We start from the raw sequence: 14,479 nt of genomic DNA, 5'->3' as shown, positions 1-14,479 counted from the left end.
AAATTCCTTTAAACTAGGGCTGCAACTAACAGTTCTTTTGCAAATTGATTAATCTGTTGTTGTTTTTTTCACTTAACTGATTAATAATCACACAGCCAAATATTCCTTTTAACGAAATTAAATCATGTGAAACTAAAACTTTTCCACTTGAGGAGTTCTGGATACAGCATATTGACAGACAAAAACGTTTTTTTTATCTTAAATTCAAAATGTTTAAATAATTACTGCTCTACGTGGGTCGCTCTGTCACCTAAAGACACATTTCAGTTCTATACTCCAGTTAAAGAATAATCGATTACTAAATTAGGTTATTTCAATAATTGATTAATCTGATTAATTGTTTCAGCCCAGTTGGGAATTGTTTATTTTGAGCTTGGTAGTATTTTTATTTTTTTGTGTCTATTGCCTAAGTGGTGGATTAAGCTTTTATATTAATTAAAGCATGTTATAACAGCCATCATGCAATTTTCCAGTTGTTGGTTTTAAGTTGTCTTTATTTTTTGGATATAAATATCAGTCAAAATGCACAGCATTTTATTATTTTACTTTTTTATTTGTTATATTGTGCACTCTCTAAAAGTCCATATTCCTCCTAGATGTAATTACCTAGATTTTTATTGCATTTTTTATGTGCTTTTGTAAACTCTTTTAAATGTGTGTCATTATTACAAATAAATAAAACATGAAGTTTGACTCCTGTGGTCATTTCTGTACCTTCTAATGGTCTATTTTAGAGTATGCAGGCTCTAGATAATCCTTCACTGAAAGGCCTTTTTCAGATATTTGCTGCATGTTTTACATCTTCCTGTTGCCTTTTTAAACCTCCTGTTTTTCTCTCAGTTTCCCTGTTCGATACGCTCAGAGCATTTCACCACCACCTACAGCAACAACTTTAAACCATTCAATGAATGTGAGCAACACCTGAAGCCTCGAGCTGAAGCTGTAGCTGAATTAAGCAGCTCCTTTCCGGTTGGTCCAGATATCCTGAGAGACAAACAGGTGATTATAGAGTCACTTTTTACATCAATAATTGTTGCTGTTTTTGCAGCCTGAACATAAAATGCCCCCTGTGTTTCAACCCCTGCACATGAGAACCAACATCCCCAAAGGCTCAGCTGTTGGCTTTAAGGTAAGCGATCAGTTTTAACTGTGCTCTATGTAAATCCATTTCTTTTCCCTCCATTTATCCACCATTATCTGCATTTAACACTCATATGTTTCCCAGCCTCCCCCCTGTGTCGCCCCTCCTATCTTCTCGCCTGCATTCGAACCTGGAGCTGAGCTTTCATTTGGTTTAAAGGATGACAGGCCACATCAGATTTATTGTGGTCGAAGGAGTGAGGAGAACTGATTGAAGGAAAAATAGTGAAGCATTCAGGCGTGTTGATGTTTAAAGTGTTTTTTTCTGCTGACAGCAGGCTTGTTAGAGCAGAAGGATGATGTGCAAAAGAGGAAGGCTGATGTTCAATACGAGGAAGGTGAGGCCACTGTTTTTACATGGTGTCTGTGCTCCTGGAGTGATTTATAAGGAATTAAAATAATTCATGTGTTTGAAATGTTTGGTCACATCCTTTATTCCTTTTATTCTTAATTGTTTTATCACCTAATTATTAGTTATTTATTTAAGTACCTTTTGTTTTTATATTTACCTCCTATCATTACACTGATATGTACTTTTCCGAGTTAGTTTTCCTACTATCTTTTGTTCATGTGCCATGGGCGGTTCTAGACGGGGGCCAACAGGAGCCAGTCCCCCTGTAGAACTGGTCCTGACCCCTTTTATGGCCCCTGTGCTAAAAACATAAACTGCAAAATTTTAATGTTAGTCACTTTTTCTTTTTAATAGGTTTGTATCACTATAATTTAAGCAACATAATTTGCAGAAGGAATAAGAAAAATAATTATTTTATGTGTAGTATTCAATTGTCTTGTTTTAAGGGCAAGATTCATAATTTCTTTGGCAGATGTTCTTATTTACCTGCAAATATACTGGGTTTTAAGAAACTTTTACTTTTTTCGATCAGTCTTGCAGTGTAATACCAAAACATTTTCTTATGATAATATGAGCTGGTAAAACGAGACAGTAACTGATTTGTTACTAGGACCAATCCAATGAAATACTTGAAAAATCATTTTGTGAATGCAGAAATGACCTGTTTGTCACTCATTTAATATACTAAAAAATTCGCTCTTGCTTTATTCTCTTTTTTCTTCCCTACATGTTATTCCTTTGTTCCTTGGCCCCATGAAACCCCCTCATTGTAAAAATAATCAAGATCTGCTGCTGTCATGTACAGCTCGTTTAATTGTCTTGGTAATGACATGTCCTATACAAATATACTTGCCTTCAAAGCTGCACATTTTGTCACTCTACAAACCCAAACCTCAATCTATTGTTACACTTATTGGGATTTGAACTGATAGATCTTAACAAAGTTGTTGTAGAACAGCAAAGCTCATGGAAGGTTTTAAATTAATGTTATAAGATTCGAAATCTTAAAATTGTAATGAGCATATCCATTCACCCCATTTTAGTAAATAAATGCGCTTTGGTTGCAGTCCTATCTGCCAATCCCATGTTTTGCACATCAAAAATCCATTTCTGTTTTGTTAAATACGGATTTGACAGGGACGTTTTTTCAAAAAAAGCTGTTAAACACTAAGGTCTGGACTTTGACTAGGCCATTCTGGTGCACAAAAATCCTTTGCAGCGTCTGACGGGTTTCCTCACAGCATTGTTCTGTATGTAGCTCGCTGAGCAGCCTTCCTAGCCCAGAAAAAGCCTCCCTACAGCATAACAGCACTCCATAATATAAGGTGGGAATGCTATATTCTTGGTTATGTCTAATGTTACCTTTATGTTACACATATTTGATCTAACCTAACCAAATTGTCCTCCTTGTTGTGTCTTATGCATGGCTTTAAAGTCAACTGCAAACAGGACTTTTTGTGGTTCAACAAAGGCTTTCTTCTTGCAACTCTTTCCATGAAAGGCCATATTTGCTAAGGTGCACAAGCAATATTTGTTTTATTAATATCTCTGGAGAAGCTACATTAACCTCTTTAGAAATCCAGAAGGATGAGCATGTCTCTGTTTCATTCCTTTATTCTAGTTTAAATTCCCCATAACTTTATTTACAACCTGTCTGCTTGGTTTCCTTGATGCTGTTTGTTGGCTAGAAACTCCAAACTAGTTTTTTTTTACTTAAATAGGTTACTTCTACACAGATATGTAAAGTAAACAAAGTACAAATACTTACTTACCTTACTTAAGTAGAAATTTTGGCTATATTTTATTGGAATAATTGTTTTCAGAGAACTGTTTACTTTTACTCCTTCCCGTTTTTGCAGTTATCTCTACTCTCTGCTCCTTACATTTTAAAAATAGACTCATTATTTATGTTTAATTTAAGCCAATTTTTGTTATGGGCTGTTGGTATAAAAAAAATAATTTGCTTCATCTAGACAATTTCTTTGTGGTTGTACTTGTTACTGCACCAGATTCTGGTTCAGCACATAATAGAATAGTTTTTTCAAGATGATGCAAAGTTTTATTTGACACTGTAACCGTTACTTATAAAACTAAGACAATGAAGTTATCATCCAGAATTGTAGAAAATGTTTCCTTTAGTTTAAGGTAGTGCAGTAAAGCATGTCCTTTAACATTTTTGTTCTGCATTACTTTTACTTTTATACTTTAAGTAGTTTTAAATTTTTACTTTTACTTGAGTAAAAAGCTTTAGTTGATACCCTCATTTCTACAAGTGTTTTTTTAACAGTAGGATTAATATTTCTATTTGAGTAATAGACATGAATACATTTGACGCCTCTGCTTCTACATGTTTTTGCTTGCATTTGCACATTTAAGTCTTTAATATTTCTATTAGTTGTAAAAAAAAAAAAAAAAAATGGTTTATCTGATACAGTCCCAACAAAATACAGTAAAGCGTTTGGTTGTAATTTGACAAAATGAGGGATTATTTTTTTCTTTGTCTGTTTTTTAATAGCAAGTATTTAATCCTTCCTTATTAAAGGGAATGAATGTAAACCTGGTCTTGAATCTATGGTGATTCTATTCTCACCATACAGAGGTCCCATCGGTTATGAGGACTTCCTGCAGTTTTTGCACAGAGAAGCCAAACCTTCCCACCTCCTCACCTTCCCAATGGCATTCATTACGTTTATCAGACTGAGTCACAACACAGGTCATCATCTGTTCCCTGAAATTAAGCTTTTCTTATAAAGGGATAGAAATGCAACCTCTCCTTATTGGGTTTCAGGTTAAAAATAGGGCTGATCATTTTTTTTTTTTTTTTTTTGCCAAAAATGACAAATTTAGGTAGATATAAATGACCAAAGTTATGGGAAAACACAATCATAGGATTGAACTCTTGCCTTTGAACCTTTTTGTATTGTCTTTGGTTTAATAACACTATCAATACATCCATTAATCGTCTATTCTACCTCATCTTTGCATGATTGTGGTTGGATTTCCCAGCGGTCATTGGGTGAGAGGCGAGGTTCAATCTGACACATCGCCTTCCATGACAGAGCAAATAATCACGCTCTCTATATAGTTATTTAGCACCTTTCTTCATAAAAAATCCAAATGTCAAATTGAAACAGAATTGATCAGTCTGGTTTTCCACACCATGTCTTCAATCTCAGGGAGCGAACCAATGTTCACTTTTAAGATTCTTAGAACCATGTTTGTCTAAAATGTAAAATCCCAATTAGAATAAGCTGAAGTTTGATAATGAATACCTTTCCAAGGCACCGCTCATTAACTCTGAACTTCCAACCTCTGAGTAGATGAAGTAACCAAGGAGTGGCTGAGAATCGTGAGGTCAGGTCTTGAACTGAAGAGCAGCTGTTCCTATCAGCCAACCTTCAGAGAGTGCAGTCTGTACGTTTAGAGACAACCCCACTCTTTTATCACTAATGCTTATTTTCTGACATCTCTGCTTTTCTCCCATTCCCAGCTGTAGGTTAAAATCTGAGCATGAAGATGTCCCTCCTAAGATCTCTCAGAGCAGCTTCAAACCACTGACTCCAGGACAGCGGAGAAGTGTCCGTATAGAGCCCAGCCCAAGGCTGACAGAGTATCAGTACCAGTATTCTAATCAGGTATAGAGGGAGGCAGCGGATCCTCTGCTGATGACACCATAATGTTCTCATCCCTTCTGTTCTCCTCATATCTCTCCACCAGGTTGGCCAAGCCAAAGTCCCATCCAATTTAACATCATCCTCCTTGTCACAGAACCAACCTCCCATATAAAGCCAATGAAAATAACAGCTGTCTGTTTTTTTGTTTTTAAATAACGTCTTTATCATGCTTTTTAGGAGTCAAAACAATTCATTGCTTCTAAAACAGAATGGCGGTCAGGGCTAGTTTTTGCTCCAACGAGTTCTCCAAGGACACAGGAGGGAAGCAGGAGTCAGAGCACCAGATCAGGTGGATTTGTGTTTGTTTTTTTTACTGAAGTAAAAGTAAAATTAACTATAGTGGTAAAAATATGTTAAGCAACAAAAATGATATATTTATGAAATAGATCTAGTTTATTTTGACCCACTGATTTTAACAGTTTAAAATAAATCTATTACTGTGAATTTTTCTGGCATTGCTTTATTACAAGGCTGCCAGACAATTGATATGGTGTTAAACTCTTCCTACTTTTTCCTCATCCTGGTCAAAATTTACTAACAAGATTAACTCTGCATAGACACCAAACTTTCTTCGAATCCCATCTGTGGTTCAAAGCACAGGAAATGCACTTATTGCTGATATTATGCACCCAAATCTGTAGATTATCTTTTTATGACATACTTCAAGCAAATTGACCATTTCTGATTTGGTAAATTTGCAGAATAAATGTTTAAACATTGAGGTTTCTTTATCTCCTAACAGAGCTGTTTAGTGAAGCAAATACAAGCCTGTATAGTCGTTTCAATAATGCAAATAAATATATTGTAGTCACATTTGCATAATAAAAAAGGTTATCTAGCATTTTGTAAAACGGCTCGCTATAAAACAGACCTAAAGAGCTGTATTCATCTTGTTTAAACTATTCATAAATATTTATAATCCTCAATGAAAATGCTTAATTTTTCAAATTAAAACATTTAATTGGAGATTAAAAATAAAAACAGTGACAACCTAGATTTGTCTTTAACATCTTTATTTGTCTTTTTTCATCATTTTTAACTCTATTGAATCCATACTGTGTCTTCAGATTTTTTTTTTCCTTTTCTTTTTTTAAAACAGCTTCTGTCATCTAACAGACAAAAAAAAAAATAGATCTCCAAAAATGATTTTATGTTATGCGATCCACCTGGCGGACGGTCCCCACTGGCTTCTCCATTCCCCAGGGTGCCATGGTTACGGTGGTCCAACACTGTGAGGAAGTTCTCCTTGAAAAGCGTAACTCCTGTGTCTCTGCTGCTGCTTGGTTTAAAGCCAGAGAGGCGGTGACAGCACCAACTGCTTCCTGGATGATTTGCTAACCCGGGAATAAAATAATCAGAGGCTTTTGAACAATAATACTGCTGCTGCATTTTAAAGCTTACATGACGGATAAAAAAAAAAAAAAAGGAAAATATTACTGCTGACTGGAATTGGAATTTCTCAAAGTATATTCCTTACAGTTTCACTGATTTTATATTGAAAGCCTGAAATCTAGAAGGAAAATAAAACCCTGATACACACAGAGTTCTGGTCTAAAAGTAGAACTTCACCCAGAAAAAAAAAAAGAATTTATATATATATATAGAACTGAATATGTCCTTATCCAATAGGAATAAAAAGAATGGCCTGGATGCATCATATGTTTATCTTTAACAGGACATATTGGAGACCACAGTAGGGACCAACAGCTCATCCTCAAACACATGAATGGAGAAGAAAGAAAAATAAAATAAGGAGACAAAATTATCTGAGAGCCTGATCTGGATACGGACTCTAAATCTGAGTAACTGAGGCGGTCCAACGGAAAGAGGCAGCTGCTGCGTTTCAAATCAAACCAGTCCCCCAGCGTAACAAAACTGGTCCCCAGAAGAACCCAATCTGAAACCAAGCATGAAGCCGTCAGCAAAATAAACTATAACAATCTAGATTTTTTTTTTCTTTCCTTTCAATAAACTTAACTTGATGCGTGATTTAGACGTTAACCACCTCGGCTCTTCTACATTGGACAAAAAGATAAACCTGGATATCCATATAAAAATCTAAAAAATAATCTGTCATCCACGATTACAGCTGTCCATGTCTGCTCTGATAACTAAATGAACTGCCAGGTGGGCGGGGAGAGAGAAGGGGGTCTTTATTTGTTTTGAAACAGAGCCGGTGCTCAGCTTTCTTCACTTTAAATGACTGCTTTACAAAGCAGGTGCAGAACTTTACCGGAGTTTCCTGAAATTCTTGTCGTTTTTCTAGCTTGTTTGCTGCTTAAACCCTCTTCCTACTGAAAATGGTTTTGCCCATAAAAAAAAAAAAAAAAAAAGAAAAGCAGTTAATGTTGATTGGAACATATTTGACATTTCCGTAAAGCTTTTTTGAATTAAAGTTTTGACCTGGTGTCGCTTCAGGTAGCTGCCAGTTTCCAGGAAACTACAGTGTGCCCTGCCTGCTCTGTAAACGGCAATCTATAACATGTGAAATGAGCGATGAGCTAGCTTTAGCAGGAGGGAGGTGCTGGTACCACACCCCTGATCTGAGGCCAGTGCCCCTCAGTTTACAAGAAACAAAACAAAACAAGCTGAAAACAAAAAGATCAAATAGGAAAAAGAAAGAAAAGGAAAAGAAATCCCCCCACCCCCCAACTGGGCCTGCCGGCACACCACTGACTTTAAATGTGTGTGTGTGTGTGTGTATGTGTGCGTGTGGAACAATAAGAATGTGTGCGGCCAGGGCCGTAAGAGTCTCTGGATGTGTAAGGGCTCATGAGTGCATGGAGGCTCCATGGGGGTGAGGGGGACTTCTAGTATTTCATTCCTGGCACGAATTCCTTCGCCTCTGGATTCAAGATGCTCTTCCTCTGCAGGAGGAGAAAGGACACGATAAAAACAATTTTCTTTAATTCGATTGTTGGCGATCCGCACTGCAGGAAAGAAGGGGGGGGGACTCACCGCAACCTCCTCCACGTTGCTGTGGTGGTCGCTGACCGACAGCCCGTTGAGTTGCTGCTGCAGCTGGCCGACTCCCTGGTTGTTGAGGTCACGCGAAGGGATGAACCAGTCCTGGTCTTCCTCTTCCAGCATTTCCTGGAAGCAACGCTCCAAGAACTCCTGCTCCAGCAGCTCCTCTTCCACCTCAAATTAAAAAAAAAAATTTATATAATTCATTACCTTCATTTAGATTCCAATCTTACCAACATGTGAGTTCTGATCTACAACAATAACATTTTAGAGCAGATCGACCAGAGTTATGACTCAATATAATAGAGGGAGTTCAAGATTAAGGCAACAAATTAAGGTTTCCACCCTCAAAGATAAATCCTCAAACCATCAGCAGATATATGGACATTCCAGTTTGCTAATAAAACATTTTTTCTAAATTCATACATCTACATTTTTAATCAAGTTCTAATAAAAATAAATCTGCCCTGGCTCCATGGATCTATAGGATGCGTTTACATCATGTTATGTGAACACACCTGTCTGTTATACTCCTCTTCATTCTCCATCCACATGTACTCAGCAAATGGGTTGGCGTCAGGACTGTCACTTGCATGCCCATTGGCCACCGGCTCTTTTCCTTCCTTTCCTGGCGCTCCGCCTCCCGGTGTGTTGGCGACCTCGGGACCGCTCATCTCAGCTGGCTCTGTTGGCAAATCACAGCAGAGACTTACTGCTGGCGTTAAGCCTCCTCAAGGAAGAACGGAAAAAAACTCCTACGGGGATCCGATCAAACTGTATTATTCTTTTCTCATTAAAAGGATGGAAACCAAATTGTTAGGAGAAACTGCTGGGATAGACGCTGTTCAGTGAGCCATTTAAAAACCTATGCTATTAGACAAGCAACTAGATGAAGTTGACATGGAGTCGCTGGCATTTTGTTTACCATCTCCAGCCTGCCGAGAACAGTGGGACGTTGATGCTGCCGTAAAATACACACATTTCATACAGCACCTTTACAGATTAGGCTAATGGAAAACAAGCAGATGAAATGGTTAAAGAAAATTAAAAAAAATAAATAAACAGGAGGAAACTGGAATAGACAGGAAATACAACAGCAATAATTTATGGCTTGATCTCTTTCCAAGAGAAAACTAGTAATATTCAGAGTTGGGGATAAAAGCTGAGCAGCATGGAGAGTCACCGTCTGTAATTGCATTCAAAAATGCTGAAGCACGTTCAAACTGGACCGGGCTCAGATGACTCACTTCATTTTAGCCACACAGATGCTTCATTGGAGCAGATCTGAGGCCAAAGGTTTAACATTAAAGAAAAGGTGATCTGACTTGCAAATACCACATAAGAGCTCTGCTTTAAATCAGCTTCATAAACTAACAGGACTTCAATGAATCACGTTCCCTCAAATAAACTACTGGCAAATATTGCTTCCTTTTTTCCCCCCCAGCCTCTGCAGATTTCAGCAAATGGTGCAATCTTGACAAATGGTATGAGTCATGTGTAATCGTGCAACATCCTCTGATATTTTTCTTAGAAAAGTGATTTTACAAAGAAAAAAAAAGCTCTCTAATGGTCAATCTACAGTTGAATATAAATTCTCGGAGGGAATTCTTACTTAATGGAAAAATAAGCTTTATCAGCTTAATCAGTGGAGAACGAATCAATATGTAATTGAATCATTCTCCACCAATTAAGCTGATAAAGTATAAATGCGAACATTTTAAGGCTGAAACAATCAGATTAATCGTGATTAATGGATTATTGAAATTGCTAACTAATTTAGTAAGCAATCGTTAACTGGAATGTAGACTAAGAGATCCTTTAGCTGAAACAGCAACCCACTTAGAGCAGTAATTATAATAAAAATTGTTATATTAATAAAATTGTTTCACTTTGTTTGATTTCCAAAAAGGTCTTCTTTAAAGAACGTTTGGCTTTCAAATTATTAAATTAATAATAAAACAAAAAGACAGATTAATGGATTGGCAAAATAATTAGTTGCAGCACCAAACTAAATCAGTTTAAGAAAACATTAAGCCTTTTTCTTATATTATCAGGCTACGTTGTAGTGGACGAGAAGGCAATATTACATAAACTAGTCTACATAAAGGCGTTGTGTCAAACTCTAGTTGTGTGAACCTTTACATGCACCTCTGTTTAAACCTAAACACACATAGTGAAGTCAATGGCAGGACACGAGATGTATCAAAAGAGTTGCAAAGCAGTCAAAGGATGAAGCGGTATGAAGTAGGGCTGTAGGGAGCGCATGCAGGGGTTAATGGCAAGCGGACAGTCAAGACAAACCCACCTGGAGATTTCTTAAAGCTGCTTAAACTGAAATTATAAAACTATGTCCCACCTTCCATGTTTTTTCCCCCTCTTTCACTCTGTGTTTACATAAACATTAAAACACACCAACATGATGTTAAAAAAATATATATTAAAAATAATTCTTTCATAAGCATACATGGAAATATTACCATGTCCCATTAGGGCTGAAGCTATTTTTTGCGAATGCAGAGATCAATTAATCATCCAGGGAATATAGTAACTAAAAACATGTTGCTAGCTCACTAGCTAGTTAACTAAATAGATTGATTAGTCAACTACTAAATCAATTGTTGTTCCAGCCCCAATATCGAACTCTTAAAAACTAATAAGATTAAAATATAAAAACTTTTTTTTTTTTTTTTTTTTAAATAAGCCTATCTTAAAATAAAGCTTATAATTCAATATAAAGGACATGTTGTGTTAGCCCTACAACAAAACACTGATAAGCAGGTGAATACATACTTTTACTGTCTGAAACAATCTGTAAGGGAACAGAAAAGGAAAACATCAAGTTCCCCTTCTGGGTAGACTTCCTGCTCTTCCTTCAGTGGGACTGTCCCTCTCTTATATGGGATATTTCCATATAAAATAACACTAAAGGTTCAAACCAAACCCACAGTCATACAAATAACCACTGAAACCCCCAACTAAAAAAAACAACAAAAACAAAAAAATTTAAGATGCTTGGGCTTGATTAGTTATCTTAAGCAAAGATTTAGTATTATTATTTAGATGAGACATGCTATAATGATGACATCAGTGCTACAGACGAGTCATGACTCAGCCACGGCGTCAGAGGGTTGGGGAAAAGAAAAAAAAAAAAAAGGAAATGAAGCTTCAGGGCCAAGCTGACACAGGGAATGCTTTAGCAATGTTTGATCTACAGCAGCTATCAGAAAGCATCACATAATAGGTTAACTGCAAATTTAGAAATCTTTCTCCATGTACTTTTTGTTCAAGTTCATTTCAACACCATCACAGAGTGCAGGCAGCAACACAGAAGGACAAGCTGTTTTTCAGCAGGACAGCGTGAATAAACACGTGTAATCTAAGTAGGTTAGCGGACAGGGAGAAGCTGCCTGGTTATATCTGTGTGGAGCAATAAAGACGTTTAATTATCGAGCGTCGCAAAATAAACAGGCTGTTAAAAAAATACATATTTATATCCGTTAAAAAAAGAAAACAAAAAGGGTTAAAGAAAGGAGAAATTACTTTAAAGAAAACCCAACAAGTAATTGAATGAAACTGGGTCAACTGGTGAGGCTTCAAAGATGACAAGAGAAAACAAGTGATAAAAATAAATCCCAGCAAGTTTGAACCTGAAAGAAAACTACAGGAAAAAATTATTTAAATATTTTATTACTGACTAAGTGAAAACATGTAGCCTGCTTGCATACATATATCTTGTCGTAATGTTTCTTTACGACAAGAGATAATTAGTCCTACTTCTAATGCGGTCGACGTGGAAATTTTCACTTTGCACCTGAAATGTCAGGGTAGTTTATATATGCTGGCAGAGGAATTATACAATGCGTATACAGCTTTTTTTATTAATAAAAAAATGATTAAATGTTCCAGAATTCACAAAGGAACCATCTGCAGTCATTTCCTACAAATATATTTAAATATATATATTTTTTTCCATGTAGGTGTTATATGGGGGTTATGAGCATGTTTTTTGAAAACCTAAACAGTCTTCAATGGGTACCAAAAACAAGAAAAAAAAAAATTATAAATGTTTACCTTGCCATGAGGTTTTAGAAAATTTAAATAAGCACAATTATTTTAACTTGCATAAACTGATAAACACTTAATCTAAAACCAAATAAATCATACCAAACAGCTAATCACTACATCAGTTACAGTGATAAGTGTCATTGTGCTTATCGAAATAACATATTTATCTCTTTTATTATAGACTTTGTAAAAACTGCAAGGAATCAACATAATGTTGGTAACCAGGGTTACCAGGGTAACCTGCCATGTCATTTAGAGGTTCAGTTAAAGTACAGTAAACAGAATTTTTTATCATCAACTAAAACATTGAATTATTATAATAGGGAATGCGTTTGAAAGCACTATAACTATGTTAAGGACAATAATATATACTTTATCTAGGCTTAAAGGCACTTGATAATGTCTACTGACATTATCAAATAGTACCTTTTCTTACATGTCATCACCGATATTATAAAGAGTATTTTGAGGCACTTATGACAGTTTGTTAATATGAATCAATAACCTTACCAGAAAAAAAACGACACTATACCATGTTTAGCATATTTTAAATCTGATCATAAAACAGTACAACCAACCTAATTACTTAGAGGATACTATGGTTTATATCCATTTCTCTATTAAGTTTATACTTTTAAACTTTGCATAGCGTTTCTATATTAAACCTTGTATGATTGTTGAAGTTTCAGAGCAACAAAAATAAACACCTGGATAAAAAAAATAAACATTTTGCTTATTTAACATTTTTCAAAGAATTTCAGAAACATTTCCGAGTATTTTTTGTTGTTATGTTACTGAAGGCTAATTAAACTAAAAGGAAGGTATGAGACGAACAGACTTTTTTTTTTTTTTTTTTACACGAGCAGGAACCAAAACATAACTTTGTGATCTGTCCGTTTTAGCTAAAAACGGTGGGAATAAGCGCCTTTCTAACAGTTTCCATGATGTAACCGAGCTGCATGTAACAGGAGCGGTGTGGGCCTTTGCTAACGGGCTCCACCAGGTGTAAAGCTTCCCCCTAAGCAGCCTGTTGTGAAAGGATTTAGCTGTGGGTAATGCTCGGAGGCCAGCTGTAAACACACTGTCAGTGGACAGGGGCCTAAAAGGTGAGCAGCTATCTCAGCAGCAACAAAGAGCACAGGGGGCTGCTTCAAAACTATTCCCCCCCTCAAAGTAAAAAAAAGCATAACATTTCCTACAATATATTAATTGAATAAAAAGAAGGAATTAGGCTTTTAAATCGTTTCAAAACAGACCGAAGACAAATGCAGGTGTGAGGAGAATCTAAGGCTAAACAAAGTGGGCTCCGCTAACAGCTAGCAGAATGCTAACAGCATGGCAGCATCCCCCCGAAGAAGAAGCAGGTCAACAAAACAACCTCCGCTACAAAGACAGCCGCCGCCTAACACGCGTGAATTAGCGCGTTTTTTTTACACGCGGTGTGCCAAGTGTTGTAGTTACCTGGCATTGTACTGTCGGCGTTGGCCTGAAAGCGCAACGTTAGTCGGGTTTAAGTGCACAACGAAGAGTGCTCGCTCGAAGAGGAGGGGGTGATTTCTCGGAGCTAAATCCTGTTAGCCTGCTGCTACAGTGCTCCGCTGAGGCGTTCACGGACTTTATAGCGGGTCGGGATTTCAGAGACGATGATGCAACGAAGCAGAGACGTTTTATGGGCAAGTTGGGTTCACTTTATAGTGTCATTGTGTGATTAAAGATAAAGTAAAACGTAGTTTAATTTTTAACAGGTGAAAAGTAGAGGGAACTTATGTGTGTGTCTAAACGAATAGGTGGATATTATTCATCCATCAATCGTATGGTTGCTCATTTATTTATTCATCTAATCTCTTATCTGTTTTTAAATCATCCAGTGATAGAAAACGGCATTGTGTCCTTTACAATGGCAATAGAACTACATAAATAGCATGAACGACTCTGAAAAAGACAGAGCTTGAAACCTGGGCAGAAACATTATAAGAATAAAATATATTTGGGTTAAGTCCAGATAGAAAGCAAGGCTTCTGCTCCACCTTAATCCAAAGAATAAAGTATAATTGTCTCAGAGACTAAATATAAAATCCACCAATAAAAAATATGTATAAAAGGCAATAAAACAAATGTAATAGCACAATACGTTTAAAAAGTTTTTCTTAATGCCATATGACTAAATGTAGTTAATTATAAAACCCTAAGGATAGTTTTAATGTTGCAGCAAAGTAAAGGCGGGCATCTTATAGGTCTCCAACTAATGATTATTTTGAAAATAGATGAATCTAACGATTAT

General features: G+C 36.4%; 1 protein-coding gene across 3 annotated transcripts in view; it reads right to left on the bottom strand.

The window, feature by feature from the left end:
* Window positions 1–7,128: 7,128 nt before the first annotated feature.
* Window positions 7,129–14,479, bottom strand: part of LOC107098315 (polyadenylate-binding protein-interacting protein 2B-like) — a 10,885-nt gene continuing 3,534 nt past the window's right edge. The window contains exons 1-4 of one of the 3 annotated variants that reach the window (XM_015395929.1): window positions 13,660–13,814; window positions 8,652–8,818; window positions 8,125–8,307; window positions 7,129–8,033 (exon numbers count right to left, since the gene is read on the bottom strand). In XM_015395929.1, coding sequence (XP_015251415.1) covers window positions 7,977–8,033; window positions 8,125–8,307; window positions 8,652–8,818; window positions 13,660–13,666 — 414 coding nt within the window. In that variant the 5' untranslated portion in view covers window positions 13,667–13,814 and the 3' untranslated portion in view covers window positions 7,129–7,976. Of the gene's footprint in view, window positions 8,034–8,124; window positions 8,308–8,651; window positions 8,819–10,489; window positions 10,512–13,659; window positions 13,815–14,479 lie in introns of those variants that run through there. The other 2 variants (XM_015395930.1, XM_015395931.1) reach the window with 2 other exon arrangements.

The sequence above is a fragment of the Cyprinodon variegatus genome, unplaced genomic scaffold (assembly GCF_000732505.1).
Source record: "Cyprinodon variegatus isolate N-32 unplaced genomic scaffold, C_variegatus-1.0 Scaffold767, whole genome shotgun sequence".
NCBI classification, from domain to species: domain Eukaryota; kingdom Metazoa; phylum Chordata; class Actinopteri; order Cyprinodontiformes; family Cyprinodontidae; genus Cyprinodon; species Cyprinodon variegatus.
This window is presented reverse-complemented; position numbering and strand designations above follow the sequence as displayed.